Here is a 25,188-nt window from a genome sequence, read left to right as displayed (position 1 = left end):
CTAGCGTCCTTGGGAATAGATTAAGTTCTTCCTACCATAGACACTGCCTGACCACCCATGTGATATTTTTTTTGATTCCCAGGATGGAACAGGTGATCAAGCCGATTTCCTCAGGAGGAAGGACTTTAAAAAATATTGGCAGGGGAGAATAGAGGAAAAGTGTATAATGTTCTCTGTTTTCTTGAGGTCTCTAGGAATAGCCTTCTTTTCAGTTCATTAATCACCACATGAGTCGCCAGGGGTTAAAGTCCAAATCCTTTATTATCTCTTTGCCTGATGCTGGGCAGCTTTCTGGAGAGCCTTTCAGTCTAGCCTTAGTCTTAGTGGGGGAAGTGCAGGAGGAGAGCCTGCCACCAATGGCCTGATTGAAGATCGAATGAATGCCTGAGCTTGGTTCCGAGAGCTTGAGCTCCCTCCTGTCTTCTCTGTCTCTGAAAGCTTCTCTGTGGCTCTCAGTCCCTGTTTATATGCTCCACACTGAGTATAAACCAATCATATCACTAGGAAATCATTATTTGTTGTAAGATTTAATCAATCATACTGAAGCACACTAAACTAGATAACCATTGTCTCATCAATTCCACTGACTTAGCTCCTTGTTTCAAGTTCAGAATTCTGGCCCATAACATCAGGGGAGAAGAGAAAGGACCAGAGATGTTGAACAAGGGAGTTGGAGCAACTGGAAGAGAGGGTGACCAAGGAGTTAACTCCAACAGGAGGGTTTACTGTCAAATCAACCTACTTTAGCCTTTATAATTTATCTTGGGAATAGGAATTCCAGATAATCCCATGAAAGATCCAACCAGAACTTATTTATAAAAAGCCAGTAGTCATTTTTCTTAAAAACATAGAAATGAATATTAATAATAACAGACATTCGCTAAGTGGCTCTTGGCTCATTCTTTTTGCACATTCATTATGGATTCACTGTTGTTCCAAAATATCCTAATTTGTTTTTCATTTATTGTTTACTTTTTTGTAGCCCAGTCTAGTAAAGGTAAGCAAAAGGGAAGGGGACCATTTATGACACCTGTTTTGATAGCTATCTGCGCTAAGGCAGGCCCTAGCCTTACTTTTTTAATGTTTATTGAATTAATTAGAAATCTAGCTCTACCTGCCTCCTAGGTGTCAGGGTTATGAGTTCAGGCTGCTGAAGCTGCACATACTCCATCTGATCCTGAATGATTTTTAATTGGCAATTTTTCTGAAAAGCAGATGTGTAATTGGGAACATGTGTTTTCAATTACAGTCTCATTATTGCTTTCCCATTTACCAGCAAAATAAAGCAATTAAAAATATTCTGCTCATATGAATATTAGGGAGGAGGAGGTAGGGAGAAGATGCTGGCCTGTTTTTCTCCTCTGCCTGCTCTAATGACATTTTCTCTCTAGTTTAATTGCTGCATTTGTGCTTTTATTAATACAAAGCAGGTCCACTTCTTTCCAGATGATACAGTAGAGAGTTATTTAATACAGTGCCCCTTACAATAAAGGCATGCTTGAGGCTACAAGATGATTTTCATTTATGATCAGTCCAACCCGCCAACCTAGTTCTCTCAAAAAATTCTGACTGGGACCACCTTAACAGCTTGCATTCAGTATGGGTAATGGGGTGAAAACAGTGAAAACTTCATTTAATTCAATTAAATCCCAATGTAAGTTGGTATGGGCAGACATGAACTTATTTTGTTATTTTTCTCTTTTCCCCTTGTTCCTGATAAAATTTTAGCAATGGCCCTCAAAAATGTGTTGTGTATGAATTTTTAAAACATACCAGATGAAAGCCACATTCATAGTCACAGAAAATACTGGATGAAATCCCTAAGGTTATCTAATACAACTAAGCCATAATTGAACAAAAATCCCTATAACACAACCAATATACAAGTAAATATCTGTTCTTTGTTTGAACATCCCAATGAGGGAGGATTCCATAGCAACCCATTTTTCCTTGTGGATAACAACTGTTTGACCAAATTGTTCTCATGAAATAGTCTATTATTTGCAGCTCTTTTGAGATGCTTTTTTAAAAATTATTCTCCCAGTCTTAAAAGTATAGAAAACTAGGTAGGGAATGAAAAATGGAAACTGCATCAAAATTGCCAAGGTATTATGAGACACACTATTTTCCAGAACTAAGACCCAGCACAAGCAAGCAGGCTGTGCCCTGAGCTTGACTTAACAACAATCCTTTGCACTCTCCCTCTGGATGTCACCCTCTGGCAAAAATCACATAATTACTGTATTGCTTCAATCAGTACCAGGTATTCTCTGAGCTCAGATAAGCACTGGACAAGCTCAGACAAGTTCTGGTCACAAAGCCCTGCTATCAATCAATCTTATTGCTGTTATCCCTCATTATCAGGGCTACAGCTCCCTGAACAATCACTGATATAAGTACTGAAATTTCCTCACAGTACCTTGGGTCCACCCACTAGGGGTATGGCCCCTGTACATGTATCTAGATTCCCTCCTTGTTTTCAAGTCATTTCGCTCACTTTAACATTAAACTTATTTCATTCCAGACTCTCCTATCTCTAGTCTGTGGGGCTGTAGCCACCACAGGTTAGAGGCCAGTCTAGTCCAGTTGACAAGACCTAAAGCAGTTATAGTTTTCTCTCCTAAGATTGTGGCACTCTAGTTTCCAATTAACAAGGTTTAAATTCTGTCTCCCTTTTCACTCCTCATCTCTATTCAGCAATATTTGCCTTTTTTTTTAATTATTAATCAAGTTTCAAAAATAATTTAGGGACATGTAAAAATATAAGTGTAGTTGGGAGCAAGTTGAATGATGCTTCTTTCTGGGGCCTAGAAGTCCTCAGTTGGGGTAATGTCTTAGTATTCTTTTGGACTCACAATCAAATCTAATATGTGCTACCGTAGACAACATATTGGCAAATTAAAATAAAAAATAAATAAATAAAGTCTGTTTTACAGTCCTTGTTTTTATTTAACTTGAAAAAGCTCTATTTCTGAAGATGGAGCTGTAATTACATGTTAAGGTCTATTTAAATATAGGCTATTTTATATAAAGCCTTAAAACACTGTTGTACCAACTTTGTACACAGCTTCTAATGATGGAAAACCAAATGTAAGGTACAAATTGTAGCTTAAAGCTTAACGTTATCTTTCTTTCCAATAATAACCACCCTAATTAATGATTTGGGGTGTCAAAATCCCCAACAAATAAGTCTTTAAAATGTGGGACTATATATTCAGCACAATGAAAGAGGAGTTAAATGTGCTAGTATTCCCTGTTCCTATTTTAATGGTAACAAGAATTAATTTTTTGTTCCAACCTCCTCTGAACTATGTCTCTGTTTCCTATTGTACAAGAAGATTTTGTTTTTGAAAACCAAAAAACATGTTGGGGGAAGTCTCAATTAAATTCTTTTTCTGGCAGCTCAGTATTTCCTCCCTCTTGAAAACAAGCATAACTATCTGTCCTTGGAGCAATAATTGAAAGTAATTCCATTTTTGATGGATCCAAACACAGAGTTCTTTGAATTCTCCATTCCAAGTTCTCGACTGAAGATTGTATCTTGATCACTTTCAAATTCAGACTCTGATACCATCAGACTGGAGTTCTGGTCTATGCTTCGGTGTTTAATTCCTGAGGATGAGCAAAAAAAAAAAAAAAAAAAAAAAAAAGGAATTTAGGGCAGAAACTCTATTTTACCCTTAGTTCTCTACACTTTTCTGGTTAAACTAAATATAATACTAAAGTTATGCCAAATAAGTAATAAATGATAAAAAAATAAATGTGATAACTAAATATTACTATGTAATACTAAAACTAAATGTGATAATATTATTATTTAATATTAATGCTAATATAACATTAATATATATTATATGTAATATATATTAATATATAATACTGGGCAGCTGAGTGTCACAGTGGATACTGGGCCTGGAGTTGGGATGACTCATCTTCCTGAGTTAAAATCTGGCATCAGGCACTTACTAGCTGTGTGATTCTGTGCAAATCATTTAACCTTGTTTGCTGCAGTTTCATAATGAGCCAGACTCCAGTATCTGTGCCAAGGAAACCCCAAAGAGGGGCATGATAAGTTGGACATGAGTGAAATAATGGAACAACAATAATATATAAAATTAATATTACTTAAATTATGCACTTTACTCAGACTATGTATTTGTAAAATGAGATTGGACAAGGTGATTTCTAATGTTTTATTAACCTTTAAAATCTTATGATTCTATGTATATAAACAGAGGTTTTGAGGTGAAATTTTATGTAGAGCAGTAGTTACAGATAAACTTGGATAAATTGGTTGTGGGCAAATCGTAGAAAGCCTTGCATACCTATCAGGGAAGTTTGAACTTTAGCCTGTGTGCAGCAAGGAGCTACTGAAAATTCAGTGATTAACTGAATGTTTTAGGAAGATTTATCTGGCCATGGTATATAGGGGAGAAAAAAACAAAAGTGGAAGAACCTGTATTCAAAGAGAACTGTTAAGAAACTATTACAGTAGCAGAGATGTGAGGTGATGAGGTTGAATTAGAGTAGTGCTGGTAGAAAAAAAACAGATACAGAAGACATTATGGAGGAAGGATGGACTTGGTGATAAGGTATGGGAGTCAAAGGAGAAGAGTCATAAATGACTACGACTCTTAAGAGAATAATTGGATTTTTTTAAAGCATTTATTAAACACTATATATACAGAACTATGCTAAGTTCTGATTATACAATTAGAGTAATCACTTAAATGGGGAAACAGTGTATAAGGAGGGTTCAGATGCAGAATGGTGTTTCTGTTAAAAGCAAAAGGGAAGCTAGTATTGGGAACTGACTTTAGGTAAGATGTAATAAAAGTAGTGTGATATTATACATGAGGAAACATTTTAAGTATTTGCACAAAGACTACATCAACCTAAGGTTATCTTTTGCCCTCGGAACTTCAATTATAATTAAATATAACTGCAATAATAAATTTTGCTGTGAATCAAGAGTTGGCAGCTTGGAAGAGTCATAATTAACTATATTGTTGTTCTTTGGATGGGAATTCAAGTGCCCTCACAGAATCAGAATTTGCTTATTAAATGCTGCTTAAATTAATTCTCAGTAATCAAAAGAAGCCAAAAGCAGACTTCCTCTCTGAATCCAAAGCCTTGTCTCTCAAGGCTCAATCCTAAAACTTCTCCTCTCTATATTTTCTCACTTAATGATCATAGCAGATCCCATGAATTTAGTGGCCACGTCCATGCAGATGACTGCATATTTAGCCCTAGCTTCTCGAGCTCCATTCCCACCATCAGCAGCTGCATACTTAGGACGCGTCCCAAACCACAACACTTCTAAAACAGAACTCTCAACCTTTACCAGTAAAGTAATCCCTTTTCTGTTGTAGTTCCCACCTATCCTTTTAGTCGCTCAAATTCACAATCCTGGATGTGTAATTAGATCCTCTTTCATGTCTACTTGGTTATCAAATCTTAGAGATTCTACCTCTACAACAGTCTTTTTTTTACATCTGTTGTCTCCCCCCACCCCAAACTCACATAATATTATCTTCATTCAGGTACTTATCACTACTCTCTCAGACCATTGCAATCAGTTCCTAATTGGTGTCACTTTGTTCCAGTTTTTCCTTTTTTCCAATTCATCTTCCAACCTACTGCCAAAATCATTTTCTCTTATATATCTTTAACCACGCCATTCTCTTGCTCAAAAATTTTCACTGGCTCCCTATTACCTTTAAAATATGAACCACTGAGTCTGGTATTTCAAATCCTGCATAATCTCATCGCAACTTTTCTAGATTTACTCACATTAATCCCCTTTATGCCCTCCATAGCATAGATTGACTGACTCACTCTGCCTTCAAATTTCCTCATCTCTGTGTCTTCCCACAGTATGACACTGAAATCTCTTCACAATCTACCTTTTTAGATATCTGATATTATTCTCTTTTGATATGTTCTACGTAAACTGGTTTATTAGCTATTTAGGATAGGCCTTCTTAAAATTTTCCACTGGTGATCTCTTTTTGCCCCCAAAATTTTACAACGCCCCAGGTATATAAATATAAAATATAAGTCTTCAATAAAGTAGGTTTACAAATCAAACATTTATTGATAATAAATCACAATTTCACGACCCACACATTCAGCTATGTGATTCTATATGGGATCACAACTCACAGTTTAAGAAGCTTTGATTTAGGGAATTTGGGATTACATCTCTCACCCTCATGCCTTTGCTAAGGCTGTCCCTCATGCCTGGAATATTCTCCCCTCCTAGAATCTGGCTTTCATCAGCTCAGGTGCTGTTTCCTATTAAAGACTTTCTTAACCAAACACTACCTCCCCTTCAATTATTAATATGCCATTTCTTCAAATTAACTTGTACTTACTTATCTGAGTTTACATATCCCTCAGGTAAAATATAATTATTTTAAAGGAAAAGACAAATGAAATCCCAATGCTAAACACATTGCTCTGCACTGTTCTATATTTCATAAATATTGAATGGTTTTTAAGGTTAAGTATAGAATACTTTTAAAATAAAAGTAAGCTGCCTGAGTTTAAATACACTATGGACAAACCAATCTTGGAAAAACTCCCTGCTTCTGTATTTATATAAATAGTATCTATTGCTGATTTTTGAAGTATTTTTGTTCATTCTAAAATATCCATATGATTAATAGGATTTTAGGAATCAGAAGGAATCTTAAGAGTTCATGTCGTATAATTTTCTTATTTTACAGAACAGGAATTTGAGTTTAATGTTGTACCTAAAGTGACACAGAAAATGCTAGTCAGGATTTGAATCCAGAGCTTTGGCTTTCCAATCTAGTCATTTGCTCTACTATACAAAATGCATGGGGGGGACATAAAGGAAAAAGGCATTCAGAAATAGATTGGAGTGCACCAGAACATTATATTTATTTGCACTCAACCATCACAAATCCAGGAAAATTGAGTGTTTTGAGCTGTATATGTTTCTATGGTTAAGTGTGAATTGAAAATAGTTTCTCTTTTCTTGATTAATTAATTTCTTAATTCTTTAATTTTAATGCTTAATCTTAATTTTCTTGATTTTTTAATTTAATTAATTTAATACGATATATTCTGAAATATAATGCAAACCTTCAAAAATATTTTTAGTATGTCTTTCCTAAATATTCTCATAGTTCTTCACCAACTGTTAATTAAATTTTATAAGCTATTGCATTCCTTTACCCCACCAACTTTGTATAACCTTGCATAACCTCAACTATTATTCTGTCCAGATGCCCAAAGGGGCATAATCCTGGCTGAAATAAACAATGAGCCATTGACAGAACTGACATCAACTTAGTCTCCTGACAGGGATCTGTTGCCCTCAAATTCACCTGTGATAACTCAGGGACAGATATCTGAATTAAATGTGTTGATAGTACGAAATCATCTTGTTAAATTCTTACCAAATTCAGGTCTTAGCTCCAATTTTTCTTGGTCATCAATATTATCCAGGATGGTATATTTTGTTTTTCTCCTTATTTTCATCCGTTTTTGTCTGAAAGAAAAAAAATTAATAAGCACAAATCAAATTCTCAGAAAGGTAAGTGCTCTAAAGGTTAATAAAAGGTACACAAAAATATGTGGCTATACCATGTCTTAAAAATCTAATCCCCATTTTTAAATAATATCTTACAGTTATCTATGTAATGAAACTTTGAGCAGGCTTCAGGGGAGGAGAGAATTCCAGAGATTTGGGCATTAGGGCATACCAATTTTGACTCCCTACATGATTCTCCTACTTTGTGACTTAATGGAGCAAGAAATCTAGAAAGTGGAAACAGAGTAACTATTACCATGAGTAATGTATTTGGGGGTCACCGGCAGCCAGAACCCCTGATGGGAGGGCAGTGAGACACACTGACCTATGTTGGGGTGAGCTGCTTGAATTTAGGCTGCAGAAAAAGCCCTACATTTCCCTTCTGCTTTCCCCCTTTCTCCAGGATGCTCTATTTAAATCTGTGGTTGACCTCATGTCTTGGTGGACCATCTTCCCTAATATATTTAAGGGTTTTCTTTATTTTTGAAACCTGAAAAATGTGATAAAAGTTGTAGACTCACTGAATAGCTAAACTTTTTATGTTATTGCTTAACTGAATTGTGCATGAGGTGTATGAGAGGGGAGAGGTGATTTGTGATATGTCTACTAGACTCTCACTGAAGGTTCAAAGTCTCTTAGACAATTATTGATTTATTTTGTAACAGCTTTCCAGGACACATTCATCAGGGTTTTTCTGGGCTTCAAAACTAGTCAGATTCATGGCAAGAAGCTAATTGGCTAGGTAAGACTTGGGGTCACACTGCCTGGTTTAAACAGAGATCTTCTTACAGAGGGGAGCAAAACTGACAAGAGATGGAGATCTGGAGACCAGAATGCCAGTGTGTTGGAGAATTAGTACAGAGTATTGCTACCTAAGGATGGGGAGACTTTGTAGGCAACAAGGGGGAATAGAGTAAGGAAGAGAAAGTAGAAATGGGAAAAGGGAGGGAAGGGAAGGAAGAAAGAGAAAGAAGAGGGCAAAAGAAAGAGGAGAAAGGAGGAGAGGAGAAAAAAGGAAAGGGAGGGAAGTGGGGGAAAAGAAAGAGGGAGGGTCAGGCCTCAAAAGTGGAATCACCCATCCCACACAAAGTTGGCTGACAGCAGCTCTGCCTTACCTGCTCTTTGGCCCAGGAGCAAGCAAACGTTGCAGTTACATGTAGCATGTGAAGTCTTACAAAACACTTTTCCCCCCACAAAGATTCTATGAAGTAGATACCCACAATATTATTTCCCCCATTTTATAGATAACAAAACAGAGGCTCTGATAGATTTAGTCACTTGCCCAAGTTCATAAAATGGTTTTTTCCTAGCTTGAAATCTTAACTCTCTTCCCACTACATGACATCAATCTCTCATATCAGCTTTACAAGTAGATAATACATGTCTAACCTAGGTGAAATTGCTTGTCTTTTCAATGAGAGGGGAAAGGAAGAGGAAAAATTTGGAACTCAAAATTTTGGGGGGAATAATGTTAAAATTATTTTTACATGTTAATTGGAAAAAATATTAAATACTTTTAAAAAAAAGAAATAGCATATACATGGACATAAGCCATGTGAAATAAATGCATAAATGTATCCGATTTTAGAGAAACCACTTAGAACAAGAGCAGCCACATCACAACAATCAAATGAAATTAACTGGGCAAAGGGAATAAGAACTCAGAAAAAGTCATGGATTCGGTGGTCCTTACAATTTCAGTGGTGAAAGTGAAGATGGAAGCTATATTTTAGGGATTTAATAAAGGAAGGGTGAAGGAAGACTGAACATGGCTCATGTACTTGAAAAAATCTGGTCATAGAGAATTAGATGGTAGATTGAAATGGGATATCTAAGTCAAGATATCTAAATCAATACATTTTCGGCATAGGAGAGACTTCATCATGTTTTTAGTAAAACAGATAACTAACAAAAAAAGAGAAAAATTGAAAAAAGGATATAATTAAAGATTTTGGAGTAATGTGATGAAATCAAGGTTAAAATGATAGGAAGTTAAGATTTAGTAAGACTTCCTTTCAAGGAATTCCCTAGATGACTTTCTTCCTCCAATTGACTCAGTAAAATAGGCATGTAAGTTGTACAGAGATACAATTCTGGAGCAGAATTTTAGAGGTTTGGAATCAATCAGTAAGCATTTTTAAAGTGCCTACTCTGTGCCATGTACAGTGCTAAGAATGCAAAAACTAAAAACAGTTTCTGCTCCCAAGAAGCTTACATTCTTATAATGAAGACAACTGTATATTTGTAGGTATATTTAAGATACATTAAAATCAGTTGCTAGTTGGTAACCTTAGAGAATATGTTTTTGTTTACTGATTATAACCAGAAGACATCAGCTGATTAAAAGATATAGAGGAGTTACTACTATGGCACTGATAAATGATACAGAGGCAGTAATCATAAGTGATCTCAATTGATGGGAATATGCCAGAATGAGAGGTCAAGTTATTATTATATGAATCCTAGAGCTTTCTTAATCCTAGCACCCTGAGAAAGCAACATAGCTAGCCAAGCTTGGAAGTCCATATACTAATTTAGCATGTCTGAATTAGAAGAGTAAGTCCACTCTTGCTATCTCTGAGGATGGGGAGACTTGGGAATGTTAGCCAACAAAGAATGAACCAGTAATTAGGGAGAAACTGGATGAGTTAGGGAAAAAAAACAGGTTATCACTGAGGGACAAATTATTGGAGAAGACTGAAAAGGATAAGGTCAAGGTTACAGAATGGAAGTTCTGTGAGGGTGGAAGCTATTTAATTTTCATTTTTGTATCCTCAGAATCTCTCACAATGCTACTTAAGCAAAGTTTGCTCATTTGCCAACTGATTCAATTCAAAAGAGAATGTTTAGGAATGTTCAATGGTAAAGATAATTAACAACATTGATTGATTTAACCTAATTATAATAATGACAAGAATAAGTTCCAGGCCAAATACTATTTTTCTTTTTCAAGTCACAAATCTGGCAAAAGAATAGTATTGAAAACCAAAGAAAACAAGACTGCTCTTAACATCCATCTAAAACCAAAAGCAAGCATTATATGTAATAGAGATCTTTCTAATAATATCAGGGGTAAAACAAGAATATTCATTATCACCAGTATGTTTTGCTTTAATACTAGAAATGCTAGATACAGCAAGAAAAAGAAATTGAGGGAATAAATAGTCAAAAAAGAAAAAAAATAATTTTTTCACAAAATATGATTTACTCAGAGAATCCACGAAATCAATTTAAAAAATTATTTGAAACATAACTCCAGCAAAGTCACAGGATGAAATGTAATGTAAATTCACTTAAATCATGAGCATTTCAGTGTATTATGAATCAAACCTGCCAAGAATAGAAAAATTCCATTTAAAATAATGATGCAATATTTAGTAAGCCTACCCTACCAAAATACAGGAGCTATAGAAATATAATTTTAAAATATTTTGTGAAAATACAAATGTAAATAATTGGAGATAATTCCTCATGAGTAAGACAAACCCAAACTACCTAAATTAATTTATTTATTCATTACTGAATGAAGTGAACTGTGACAGCAGTCTCACAAGATGGGGATGGTGTTCTAAAGATTGCATGAGGGTAGGCTGTGTCCCAGGCCAGGTTTCTTTCTCCAGAAATCACATGGTTTACAAGGACTGGGACCTTTTCTTTGTGAGACTAAATTGGGACCAGCTTGGCACTGAAACTGCCATATAAGGAAATTTAGTCATCCTAAAGATGTGGTTGGGTTAACACTGCTTAAGTTTTTCCTCATTTGTGACTTACAATGTAGGTTATTTGTCCTGGCTAATCAGGGCAAAGATCCAGTCTATAGGGAGTGTAAGCCAGGTCCCTCTATAATTTTTGTTTGTTAACTGGGCCTTGCCTCTCCTTGCCTTACTGCTTGTGGGGAGGGAGATGCTCTTTCTCACAAGATTGGAATAAAATTCCTTTCTGCTTCTGCCTTGAGAAATCTCCTTAATTTATTTAATTTATTTGAGCCGGTGGTCTTGTCACACACAATACCAATACCAATCAAACTCCAAAAAGTTGCTTTATAGAGTGAAATAATGAAATGCATCTTTAGAAGAAAGAGGGGATGCTACAGTAGATTTTTTCTTTGTAGGGAACTTGGAACACCTGGATTCAACAATGACAGAATAAAATGGTCAGCACACTACAGGCACACATACACTCATATTCATACATACAAGCACACACACACAATGCTCCTTCTCAATAGTACATGAGATTCTTTAAAAGTGACAATGTGGTAGATATATATTTTAAAATCCTGATGTAAGACAATTTAAATGTTAACATATTTGGAAAGATACTGTTTTTAAAACCTCATCATTTTAAATGCATATATTGTTTTGAGTGTTTGATTGGGGGAAGCTAGGAACAGAGCAAGTGAGTGGTCTGCCCAGTCAACTAGCCAATGGCATGCCTGTGGCTTCCAGCTAAATGGGACAGCAGGAGTTTACTCTATTTCAGGACCTGATTACTTATTCCAGAGATATCTGATAGAAATTGGTTTTCATATCTTTCTGCTGAGATAAATTCTGTTTCATATTGAAATAAATTTTGTTCCTAAAAATAATGAAATGCATCTGGCATAAGGTAAAAAGAAACCTCAAGGAAAATCATGAAAGAAAGTGGGAAAGAAGGGCACCTAGTAATTCCAAATCTCAAACCATACTACAAAGTAATAATCATTTTTTTAAGATCAATTTTAAGATTAATGGCTGCCTCAGTTTTCAGACAGAGACCTTAAACAAAAGGATAATTCCTTTTTTGGAGAGTACAGAAGAATAGAACAGGGTAAGTGACATCTTGCGGTTGAAGGCATATGACTCGTTATGTAGCTGAGGCATGGGGAACAGAATGTATTGGTTGGAAGTTAATAATAGGGGATAGTTAAAACAAGAAACCCCAGTCAGTGAAACAAATTAAGTATACAACAAACAGACCAAAAAATCCTAGTAGCCTAGTGTTTGATAAATTTGTGAGGAATTGAGTGAAGACACCTTCATGGGAATATAACCTTAAACTCTTCTTTGTATATAAGGGAATATACCTTAAACCGGAAACTTCATAATAACAAATAGAGCTATAACTAAAAAGTTGCAGGTATTTGTCCCCTTCTGTTTCCCATCAACTTTTAATTAGCATTTAAGTATCTCTTTTAAAGGTAATTTATTCTTTTATTTCTGGGTTAGATTTCCACTTTTAGAATGTAAACCCAGACTCTTCTAAACAATAGGAGAAAAGGCCCAGGTGGGGGTGGGATCTTCTGTGTTCAGGATATTTAATATTGTGTTTTGCAGTTTTTATTTTGTACTCTTTTTTACTGGCAAACACCTTGTCAGTTGGGAGATGTCCTTTCTCCCGAGATCATAATAGATCCCTTTTTGCTTTTTCTTACTCTTGAGAGTCTCTGATTGTTTTTGTGGTCCATACTATCCCACATAAATTGAAAAGTTTCTAAACTTTCCCACATTATCTGAAAAGTCATTTAAAAAATTAACTTGTTAAAGTACTTTTGCCCAGAGTTTGCCTTCCAATACTGTAAATTCCCATATTCATTTTCTCTCTTCTCTCCTCACTTTTCCTCTCCTTCCCTCTCCCTCTTCTTTTCCCTCTCCAGCTTTGTTTCCCTTCCTTTCCTCTCTCAACAATAGCCGTCTGACAGCTGACATTAACTGACTCGATAGAAATCCACATTTAATAAACTCAAGCAGTAGAAAATAGTTGAAGTATCAACAATCCTTCAAATGAATAATTGTAGTGATTAACTTGGTCAGTTTCCTAATTTATATGCTAAGCAGGAGAGCTGAACAGAAATTTTTAAATTTTTAAATTTTAAAAGAAAAGTAAATACAACAGCAATTAGAAGTGACTATATATATATAAAGTGACTATATATATATATTATATTATATATATATATATATATATATATATATATAAAATGGGAGGCCTCAATATATCCCCTTTAAAGTTAGAAGACTGTATTAAAAAAACACAAAAGAAATTAAGTATGGAAATACAATTTTTAAAATTGTATAATTTTTTTTTCATGCTGAGGCAATTGGGGTTAAGTGACTTGCCCAGGGTCACACAGCTAGGAAGTATTGAGTGTCTGAGGTCAGAATTAACCTTAGATCCTCCTGACTTGAGGGCTGGTGCTCTATCCACTGCATCCCCTAGCTGTCCTCCGTGAAGTACAATTTTAGAAGATTTATATATGATAGGTCTCTGATGGTTATTGAATGAGAATAGAACTATACTTTTGTTGGCAATGCAAGGAATTAAAAAAACATTGTCCATTCATTAGGATACAAAAATTCACAAGTGGAGGGAAATGGCAACATTTAATACATTCTTTGTTGATCACAATGCAAAATACCTATATATATATATATATTTTTTTTTTTCAACAAAGTACCATCAAAAAAGGATTGAAAATCAACAGGAAGCTAAATAATTCTAAATAATTGGTGGATCGAGGATTAAATCATAGAGGTAATAGAAAATACATTAAATATAAGTACTACAATGAGAAAATATAACAACATTTTGTGGATTTAGCCAGTGCAGTCCTTAGAACTGAAATTAAAATTGATCTTATATGATTTTTCTTATTGATCTTTACAATTATTGATTTTAGCCTAAATCCTGGTTCCTTTTCTCTGAACTTAATGCAGAATTCAGCTGGTCTATAATGGTTTAAGTTTAGAATGTAACTCCCTTGTTAATCACATTTTTGCCCCAAGGAATTGTGCTACTGGAGAATGTAGCTTGCCATAAGAGAGTTGGGACTCATATCTTTCATCACCAAGCTGTCCTTCAAAGATGTTTAGTTTACGTCCAAAATATGGCCTTTATTTCTGGCCTTGCAGGTAGGCCCAAACAATGAACATCTCTTAGTCACAGAAGGAAGAGGAGAGTATTTTAACTACCCCTAGTATTAACTTCCAAGCAATCATTCTGTTCCTCATGCCTCAGCTACAGAACGAGTCATACTGCCTTCAACTCCACGATGTCACTTACCCTGTTCTATTCTTCTGTACTCTCCAAAAAAGGAATTATTCTTTGTTCAAGGTCTCTGTCTGAAAACTGAGGCAGCCATGATCTTATTTGAAGGTTACTGCCTCTAGTAAGTATGCCTCATTTTATCTTTTTTGCAAAATCTCACTCATGACAGTCTTTAAACGCTTTCATTAATAAAAGAGAAAGAATAAATCAAGGAATTGCCCATCGACCACAAGCAAACAAACCTAGAAAACCAACAAATTAAAAAACACTTTGTGTGGGACGGTGCTAGATCCCTTCTCCAAATTAACTAATCAGAGACGTCTTCAGGCACAAAGAGAAAGTATTTATTTAGTCCCTGCAGGGAGGGGCCCAAGCACTCCTAGGTGTCTGAGACAAACCAGAAATTGTAAAGCTATTTAAATAGCAAAAGACCCAAGTCTTTTCACTGGACCTTTATTGACAATAGTCACTAACGTCTGCTTCCTGTGGGTCATGTCATTTCCTGTCTCTTCCTGAAGTTGACCTAGGGTCTGAGCTTGAGACCCCACTAGGCCTTGAGATCATGTGACTTTCTGTAACCTGCAGACCTCTGGGAATAGGGATTATGTGATTTAGGCCCAAAGTCTGATCTGCTCCCATCTTTGTAACTTTGTGAGAAAACTTCATCTGGTCTCATATTAAAGTAGAAATCTTGAAATCAAATAGATTAAAACAATTGAAAATGTAAAAAAAAAAAAAAAAAAGAATAAAATTGGAAAGTTTTTTTTTAAACTAATAAAAGACAAGCCAATAGATAATCTGATTAAAAGGGAGAAAAAGGAAAAAGCAAATTACCAGTATCAAAAAAATTTTTTTTTAATTTTTTTGGGGGGCAAGGCAATTGGGAGTGAGTTATCCAGGTCCCATAGTTAGTAACTATTAAGTGTTTGAGGCTGGATGTGACTCCTCCTGACTTCAGGCACCAATTAGCTGCTCTAGTATGAAAAATTTTAAAAGAGAATTCATAACAAAAAAAAAAAAGGATATCATTAGAAATTTTTGCCCAATCACATGTCAATAAATCTAACAACTTAAATGAAATGAATGTTTACAAAAATATAAACTACATGAGCAGAACAAGAAATAAGTCAAATAGCTTAATCTTAGAACGAATTGCACAAACTACAATTGAACTCCAAAAAGAGGGAAAAAAAACTAACAAAGCCAGGACCAGATGAGTTCATAAGCAAATTCTATCAAGCTTTCAAAGAACAATTAATTTTTTTAAAAAAAATAGCATAAGAAAGGACTCTATCAAATTCTTTGACACCTAAAAAGAGAATCAAAATAGAAAAAGAAAACTACAGACAATTCTCATAGTGAAGACTGACAGAAAAATAAATTATGTAAAATATTTTAATCTGCAACAGATAATATAGTATGGCCAGGATATATTTATACTAGTAATTTAGGGTTAGTTGATTAATATTTGTAAACTATGAACAGAAACTGTATGATTATAGCAATACATGAAATAAAAGCTTTGGACAAAATACAATACATTTTTCTGTTAAAACATACACACTAGAGGGGCAGCTAGGTGGTTAGCTAGGTGGCACAGTGGATAGAGCACCAGCCCTGAAGTCAGGAAGACCTGAGTTCAAATTTGACCTCAGACACTTAACACTTTCTAGCTGTGTGACCTTGGGCAAGTCACTTAACCCCAATTGCCTCAAGAAAAACAAAAACATAAACATACAAACTAGGAAACAGGAATAAATGAACTTTTCCTTAATATGTTATAATATATATATCTACAATTAATGTGGATGAACTAAAAACTTTTCCAGTAAAATAAAGAGTAAAGCAAGATTGCCAATTGTCAGCACTACTATTTTAATGTAATCTTGGTTTTATTTTAAATGCTATTTATGGCAATAAAACAAGAAAAAGAAATCAACACAAGAAACTAAATTATTGCTTTTTAAAGATGATATGATGGAATACTTAGGCAATTCTACAATCCTAAATTAAAAATTTAACTTAAACAGTAACTTAAGCAAAATTATAAAATAATAAAATTTGTTGTCATTATTTTGTTAATTAGTCTTGTCTGATTCTTTATGACCCCATTTGGGGTTTTCTTGGCAAAGATACCGAAATGGTTTGCTATTTCCCTCTTCGGATCATTTTACAGATGATGAAACTAAAGCAAACAAGGCTCTGTGACTTGCCTAGCTAAAAAGTATCTCCGTATCTTTCTGACTCCAGACTTAGCATTCCATACACTGTGGTACCTAACTGCCTTAGAGAAAATAATGTGTTTTAGTAATCCTTGAATATCTTTTTCATTTTTTTCTGTTTGTTGTCCTGTTTCTTTTTTATTTTTGGCCTTAAATACCATAGGACTGATTTTACATAGATCTCTTTCTAAGGTTTCTTTAAAATAGATTTACCCTCCACTGCTCATCCATTCTCTGAACTAATTTTGTTCACAACTTTTCATCATTTTTTGTAAGATTTTACAGATGAAATATATTCTAAATCAGTTTTGCTTTTAGTTGCCATCTTGGCTTAGTAAATAAGTTAGATATTTGCTAAATCCTATACATGACTCTTCTTAAAAGAGCCCAAGACTACATTCGGTTTGGGGTGTTTTTGTTTTTTTTTTGTATGCCACATTATACTGTGGTCTCATAAATATTTTAGTCGCCCAAAAGCCCCATAAAAAGAAAAAAAAAAACATATCACTGTCCAGCCATATTTCTCCCATCATTACATTCATGAAGTAGATTTTTTAACTCAAGTCAGACTTCACAGCTATTATTCAATAAAATTTAATAATTAATAAATTCAGCCTAACATTCTAACCCTGCCAAGGTCTTTTTGTAACCTGATTCTGTCATGTAGAAAGTTAGCTATTCTCTGTTCTCTATTGCTATGTGTCATTCCCAAACTTGATAAGCAATGCCATCTTTTGTCTTAATCAATAAAAATCTTTCCTCCACTTGTCGCTCAGAATCTCTTTCAAGTCTTAATGCAGTTTTCAATTTGTTCTTAAAGACCTCCCTGATCTACTCAGCCAAAAATCTCATTCTTCAAATGTTTCTAAAGTATCTAGATTTCTCCTTTGACTTCATCACACTCTTCCTTGTATTATACTTATTTTTATACATGTTATATCCCTTTCACCCCTGGATAGAACAGAAGCATCTAGAGGGCAGGACTTAATATACCCAATGCCTTTTATCATATGCAGGCTTAAATAAATTCTTAAATTCAGTTTATTGAATTGAATAGCATTTTATCAATCTATCCATCTATCCAACCAACCACCATTTATCAATTGTCTCCTATGATTATGCGAGACATTAAATAATATACAAAATTAAGACAAGGTCTCTGGCTCTCAATAGAGTATATCTTTATATACACATATATATGTATTTTAATATATTCTAATGTCTATTATAATGATTTGCATACCTGCTGCTTCATTTCCCCTACTAGGTTATAAGCTCCTTGATGGGAAGGACTTTACATTTTTCAACTTTTCAGGTCCAGAACTTAGTCCATAATGGGCACCTAATAAATGCTCAATGAGGTAATGAATGAACAGTAAAAAATTAGGAAGATAGTTCTAGGAAAAATTATGGTTAATCAATAAGCTTAACTGAGACTAGTCATTCTTTTCCCAAACATACACACACACTAACTGAACTGCCCTTATATGGCTCTTTCTGTGTTTGGGGAAATTATTTCTCAAACATATAACAAAACCAAGTTAAATGTATGCTAAATAGGAGCAAAGAGCACTTTCATATCATGTTGCATCCTATGGTAAAAACAAAACACTAACTTCATCATTTTCTCATCAACTTGTACAACATAGAGCCGTAGTAGTTTCAGAACAACCCAGATCATGGCAACCTTCTCAGGTGTTTGTGGGATCCAGTTCAGGGAACACTTGACCTGTGGCTGAATAACTGTTCTTATCTTCTTGTACCAGCTTTTCCTTTCAGAAAGTGTGAAAGCCTAGTCATAATCAAAGTCGAGATTATTTAGTGGTAGGATATAGACCGGCACCACACTTGTTGTGCTGCCACCTTTGTAGCAGCATAATTTAAACAAAAAAAATTTCTTTAAGGTGAAACCCTTCATTTTGGCCACATGTGTCTGGCACAAGCACGTATACTGTCTCTTAAGAAAAATGCTTAGCACTCTCTGTTTAAGGGCAGTTAGAGACATTCTGTGATGGTTCCCTCTCCTCACAATAGGTATGACAAAGAATTCTGAAATGAGCCTGCCGTCATGACAACCTAAGGAGCTTCCCAGGGACCACTCGCAGGAACAGGAAACAAAGTAAAACTTTAAGTATAATTTTTCCTTGCCTAGGTGATCTCCCTTAAAATTTTACCTTTCAGATTTCAGAAAAACCTGAAAACATGAGCTGATGCTGAATGAAGTGAGCAGAACCAGGAGAACACTGTACACAGTAACAGCAACACTGTGTAATGATCAACTATGAAACACTAGTTCTTCTCAGCAACACAAAGATATAAGACATTCCAAAAGACTCATGACAAAAAATGTTATCCATATCCAAAGAAAGAAAGAATAGAGATGTAGATCAAAGCATACAATTTTCACTTTTTTTGTTATTGTTGTTTCTTCTAGTGTTTTTCCCTTTTGTTCAGATTCTTATTTCACAACATGATTAATGTGGAAATATGTTTAATATGATTGTACTTATATCAGATTATATATATTATATTATATATATATAATTATATATATAATATATGTATATAAACTTATATCAGATTACTTGCTGTCTTGAGGAGGGGAGAGAGAAGGAAGACAAAGAAATAGAAATCAAAATCTTATAAAAGTAAATGATGAAAACTATTTTGCCATGTAATTAGAAAAAAATGAAATCCTATTAAGTGGGGGGGGGACTTTATCTTTATTAAAAGGAGTCAAAATAAGTCATGTTTTTATCAAATGCAATAAATATAATCAACCTTCAATTCATAATGATATTTAGCATCCTACCTTGAAGAATGTCTTAGCAAAGCCCTAAAAAAGCACCAAGAAGAAATAAGAGGCTTGGGAGATGGGGGAGAGGAAGAGAAGAGAGAAGATAGAAAATAGGTTTAAAAATAAGTTCTTATTCTTTTTTTTGTATTATGGACCCATTTAGCAGTCTGGGACTATGGATCGCTTCTTGGAATAGTTTTTTAAATACACAATGGAAACAATTATATTGAAATAGTTATCAAAATGTTTTTAAAAACATAAGTTCCTAGATTAAAACTCACCAATTTAGAATAACACAGCTAGTCTCTTCTAAGATGTGAAGTCTTTGTAAAGGGGTGCAATTTATTAAGATACCTCAAGGAAGTAGTTTATAAAGTATTTTATCATATCTCCTTTGTCAAGCAAAGTGATTTTTAAGTCCCAAGCAAAATACCTTAGGGCTGTCAACAAGTCACATTTAATATATCCTTTAATTTACTAAAAATAAATGTGCCAACCAAGTACCTTTTGCAGCAACAGATGCAGAGCCAGGTGAAACCCACCATTAACATAAATAGAGTAAAAGCCAGCAGGGTCACATAGAAAATGCTCCATTCTGGAAAACAAGAAAACCAAAATGTTTTTACACTTTATGAAAGCACTTGATGTATGCTATTTCACACTGAATAAATATTTTTAAGGCTCTACAAGCAGAGATTCATGCTGTTAATTCCACCTGCCTGATTAACATAGGGCCATCAAGATGATGGTATACAACTCTGAGGAGAATTGAAGGTCACATAATTAATACTGAAAACTGCTCTCTCCATATGTTAAGGATTATTGTGCCAAGGAGAATAGAGGATTTCAAAATTCTATGATTCCAGAAGATCTTTGCCTCTGCTGATAGCTTATAAATAAATACATGTATCTCACAGAGAACACTTGTTTGACAACCATAAGAAATTCAAAAGTTACCTTATTTGGAAATATTTAAGGTCCTAAAGAAACTGTTGGATCATTTTGGAGGGTAATTTGAAACTATGTCCAAAAGGCATGGTATTTTCACCTTTTTGCTTGTTTTCTTTCTGTGTTTTGTTTTTGTCTTTATGTCTGATTTTTCTTGCACAACATGATAAATACGGAAATATATTTAAAGGGATTGCGCATATTTAAGCTATATCAGATTGCTTGTTGTCTTGGGGAGGGGAGTAGTAAGGGAGGGAGGGAGAAAAATTTAGAGTGTAAAGTTTTACAAAATGGATTTTGAAAACTATCTTTACATGCATTTGGAAAAATTACTATTAAAAATAAAAATAAATTGTTGGATCTAGTTGACAGAAAAAATGTCTGTGGCATGCATGGTGCACTGAACACTGAGTCAAACAACAGATCAGATTCACATTCCTTCCATATCTGGGCATGAAATAAACTCCAAATATAAAAAAATTATGCAGGGGAACAAAAAAGGCCTAAAACACAACCTGCCTGTACTACACAAGAGATGAATTCAACTCATGGTTCTCTCCACAATCTGTAGGAATGTAACAACTAAAAATACTAATTTCTTTCATATCCACTCTAGTCGAGTGGTATGCTAAATAAATAAATTAACAATAAACTCTCCAAAAATGTAGATCACACTTTTAGGTTTAATCTACCTTATTAATAAGCTTAATAATATATATGTATAAATATATATATTCCCCCAAACTCTCATATTGTCATCCTTTTCTTGTTCCAAGACTACAGAATGAGATATAATAGACTAAGAAACTGGATTCCATAAATATATATATATATATGTATGTATAACTGTATAAACTTACATATATATGTATAATGTATAAACTTACATATATATGTATAATGTATAAACTTTCTTTTATGAAGACAAACAACAAAGTAATAAAACAGACCCTGATTTTCATCTTGCTGATTACCAAGGTATAAATAAATGCTCGCCTGAAAATTTAAAAATCAGTTCTGTGTTTAATTTGAGCTGGCTCCAATACTATGCCCATCTATTTATCTGATCCCCAAATTTACTTTCCAAAGTAAAATCATTTTCTTCCTGGAGCACTGGCCAGTTCTGTTAGTGCCAGCTTTATGCCATGCATGGATGGGTTTGATAGTGTGGACTTCTTATTTTGATCCTAACATAGTCTGTCAAACTGGAATGTTGAGCCAAAACCAGGACAGTGGGTCATTTCTGAAGTGACCTATTTGAATGAGCCACCCATAAAATCAAAAAGAGTTATTTCAGGGAAATAACAGTAACCTGTGATGGTATGTTTTCTACCAAAGTTAGTAGCTGACCATTAGCAAATATATGGGCAGGTAGGTAGATGGTGCAGTGGATAAGCACTGGGCCTGGAGTGAGGAAGACCTGAGTTCAAATATGGCTCAATCATTTACTTGATGTGTGACCCTAAGCAAGTCACTCAACCGTTTTTCCCTCAGTTTCCTCATCTATAAAATGAACTTGAAAAGGAAATGGCAAACCACCTCAGTATCTTTGCCAAGGAAACTTCCAGTGGGACATGAAGAAGCAGACAAAACTGCAATTATTAAGAATAACGAAGTAGATGTGAGGGAAGGGAAAAGACTCAACATTTCACAAAAACACATTTTAGGGTTAGAAGAGGCTCCTACGTTCAGGGAATTTAATCCAATCCATTACCCACTCCTCCCTGCCCCATCCCCACACAGAAGCCAATTTGAAGGTGTTGGGGAAGGGGAATGTGGTCCAGAGAGACAAAGCAAGGAGCATGACTATGTTCATTTTGTAGATGAAGAAGCCGAGTCCCAGAGAGATGAAAAGGCTTTTTTCAAATCACACTGTTAATAAATGGCAGAGCTAACATGAGAATCCAGGATGATACTGATATTCTTCCTACTCTACTGCAGTGCCATTAAAAGGCCAGAAATTATCCAATGTCCGGGACAGGTTCTTTGCTAGAACTTGAAGCATCAGCCTCATTTCAATCCATTTCCTGTCTCTAATTAACTCTCAGTAAGTAGCAGGATCTCACCTAAGATTGGAGTCCTGGCTAGTGTTAAAGCCTTATGGCTGACAGACATATGATCAATGAAAGGAAATGTGACTATCCTTTGTGCTCCCTTTCCCCCAAACTCTCATACTGTAATCCTTTTCTTGTTCCAAGACTATGGGATGGGATATAATAGACTAAGAAACTGGATTCCATTTTTAAAAATCCCAAAGCATAATTAGCTTGAGAGAGGTGGCAAGGGAAGGGTTATTGATGGTTTTGGGCATTTGGGTTTTTCCATTTAGAGCCTAGGAGCACATTCTACTTGAGGTTCCAATGCCACAAACTCTGGGGAACAACATCCAATTAAGAAACTGTGCCAGGACATCTGTCAGCAATGGCAAGATGTAAGTGAACTCTATGTTACGGAGCCAAAGCAGGGCCCAGGAATTCTTTTTCAACCACTGTGGGTTGTTAGAAAGTTCTAACTGGCTGGTTCACAGGGCTGGCTTCTCAATTTACTTCAGGCTGGGGATAGAGTTCATTTACACATCCAGAAGACTTGTTTCCCAGCAGGAACCCAGACTATCTTTCCATAGCTACTCCATCTGAACTTACCACAATTGCTTTCTCCATCACTGAAGTAGCGCTGGATCAAATTTTCCATCCACAACTGGTAGCAGATGCAGTGCTTAGTAATGGGATCACAGTGGCCATGGCCAGAACATTTCAAATGACAAACTGGGAGCAGAATGGGAGAAGTAATAATTACCACAGGAGAGATGGATCTTGAATTCCTCAGAAATAAAAGGCTTTATATTTTACTTTTTTTTTGCATCCCAATGCAATGATTCTTAAATGCGTAATCATTTTGATGTTCTTCTGTTATATGTCCTGTGATATTGGAAGTGTTCCCTCAGCTCTCAACTATCTCAACTAAGAGCAATTAATTAACAAATATCTATTAAGCACCTGCTGTGTATAAGGTACTCTAAAAGCCAAAAACAAAACAAACAAAAAAAAAAACTCCTGCCTTCAACAGAGCTTACATTCTATTAGGCAAATGACAGAGAAAGGTTGCTGAATATTGCCATTGAAAATTTCACACATGAACTTCAAAGTCAGGGAAAAAATTAAGTCGTATAATCAATATTATCAATATTATATTATCAAAATTGTGTATCATGTTCTTTGTTGTTCCCCCAGGAGCAAAAGTGCTACCTCCACATAGTAAGTATTATATTCAAAGGACAAAGTGGTCCTAGGAATATTATTTGTCCTAGGCTAGAATATCTATTAACATAAATACAAACATATTTACAGTAATCCCTTCCACATGGCTACTTCATCCATTCTGGTTTTGATAAATTGCAGGTCAGTGTATGAAATTAAATGGGAATTTGGGGAGGTTGGGATTTGCAGAAGCTTCAGACAACAGAAGGCCAACAGACAACACACAAAAAGTTTAGCAGTTCAGAAATGCACAAAATATATGTACAGTAGTATATAATATCAACATTTTTTCTCTTCTAATACCGGAATAATTCAGACTTCTTTTCTGGTATGAAGAGAGGGCCAAAAAAATGTTAATGCCAGATTGCAGGGGCACCATTCCCCACACTCATCCCAAGCTGTGTGGAATAACTGTACAGAGCTATATACCAGTAGAAAGTAAGTTCTCTGAAGTCAGGGACAGTTTCATTTTTTATTTTCTCTACATATAGCACAGTATCTTCAAACATAGTGTTTAATATATGTTTGCTGAATTGAGTTAAACTAAATCTAAGTCAATTTTTTTGCCAAGAAAGGGGTACCTATGAGGGTACCTATAATTTTTTTTAAAATGCAAGTGAGAATTACCTGATCATTTTAAACTATTTAACACATTTTACTGTGAACTACAATTGTGCTCTTCAATCTGATGGCATAAGGCATAGTTTATATCTAAACATGATATCTTCTTAATTCCTGACAGCTATATTAACTTTTATCTTCCACCATCCCTCCTATTCAAAGGTGAAAGCAACAATGATAATTCTTCATCAGTAGCTTTAAAAGCTTTTAAAAACTGGTATATCACATATATTCCATATATATGATGATATATGATATATCCCAGTCTCCCTCAGACATACAAGTTTGGCAAACCTGAGTCTTGTCTCAATGTCATGCTATTTAGGAAACTGGCCAGAAAATCTGATGTAAAAGCAGTGCTTAACATCTTAAGACCAAGCACTATAAACCTTTATTTATTCTAATCCTCTTCCTGTATAAATAAAGAGTGTCTGTGGTTGGAAAGTTTAATATTACAAGGAGAAAAAACAATTTACATAAGGAGACCCACCTTCTGTGTCAACTCGCAGGACTTTAAAAAGCAAGAAGTCTGCCTTTTCCTTTAAGAGCTGAGCGTGCAAAGTCCGGGCCACCTCAACAGCCTGGATAACTCTAACTGGCTGTCCACTTTGCACATAGAATATGATCACAGTGCTGCAGAAAAGACAAGAAAGATCCTCTCACTGTCAAACAATTATTGTTTCCTCTTGAACTTAGCAGTAGACTTTGAGAAGTGAAGTTTTAAAACTGTTTAAAACAGTTTTACAAGTCTTA

General features: G+C 34.9%; 1 protein-coding gene across 4 annotated transcripts in view; it reads right to left on the bottom strand.

Moving 5' to 3' along the window:
* Positions 1-2,924: 2,924 nt before the first annotated feature.
* KIAA0319 (KIAA0319 ortholog) overlaps positions 2,925-25,188 on the bottom strand; it is a 126,994-nt gene continuing 104,730 nt past the window's right edge. For 2 of the 4 annotated variants that reach the window (XM_031946777.1, XM_031946778.1), the window contains 5 exons: positions 24,926-25,068; positions 23,200-23,322; positions 20,114-20,204; positions 7,431-7,522; positions 2,925-3,612 (listed from right to left, as the gene is read on the bottom strand). In XM_031946777.1, the coding sequence (XP_031802637.1) occupies positions 3,437-3,612; positions 7,431-7,522; positions 20,114-20,204; positions 23,200-23,322; positions 24,926-25,068 (625 nt within the window). In that variant the 3' untranslated portion in view covers positions 2,925-3,436. Of the gene's footprint in view, positions 3,613-7,430; positions 7,523-18,055; positions 18,165-18,428; positions 18,831-20,113; positions 20,205-23,199; positions 23,323-24,925; positions 25,069-25,188 lie in introns of those variants that run through there. The other 2 variants (XR_004231003.1, XR_004231002.1) reach the window with 2 other exon arrangements.

This window comes from Sarcophilus harrisii, chromosome 1 (assembly GCF_902635505.1).
Source record: "Sarcophilus harrisii chromosome 1, mSarHar1.11, whole genome shotgun sequence".
In the NCBI taxonomy this organism is placed as follows: Eukaryota; Metazoa; Chordata; class Mammalia; order Dasyuromorphia; family Dasyuridae; genus Sarcophilus; species Sarcophilus harrisii.
The sequence above is the reverse complement of the archived record's forward strand: the minus strand, read 5'-3'. Positions and strand labels throughout refer to the sequence as shown.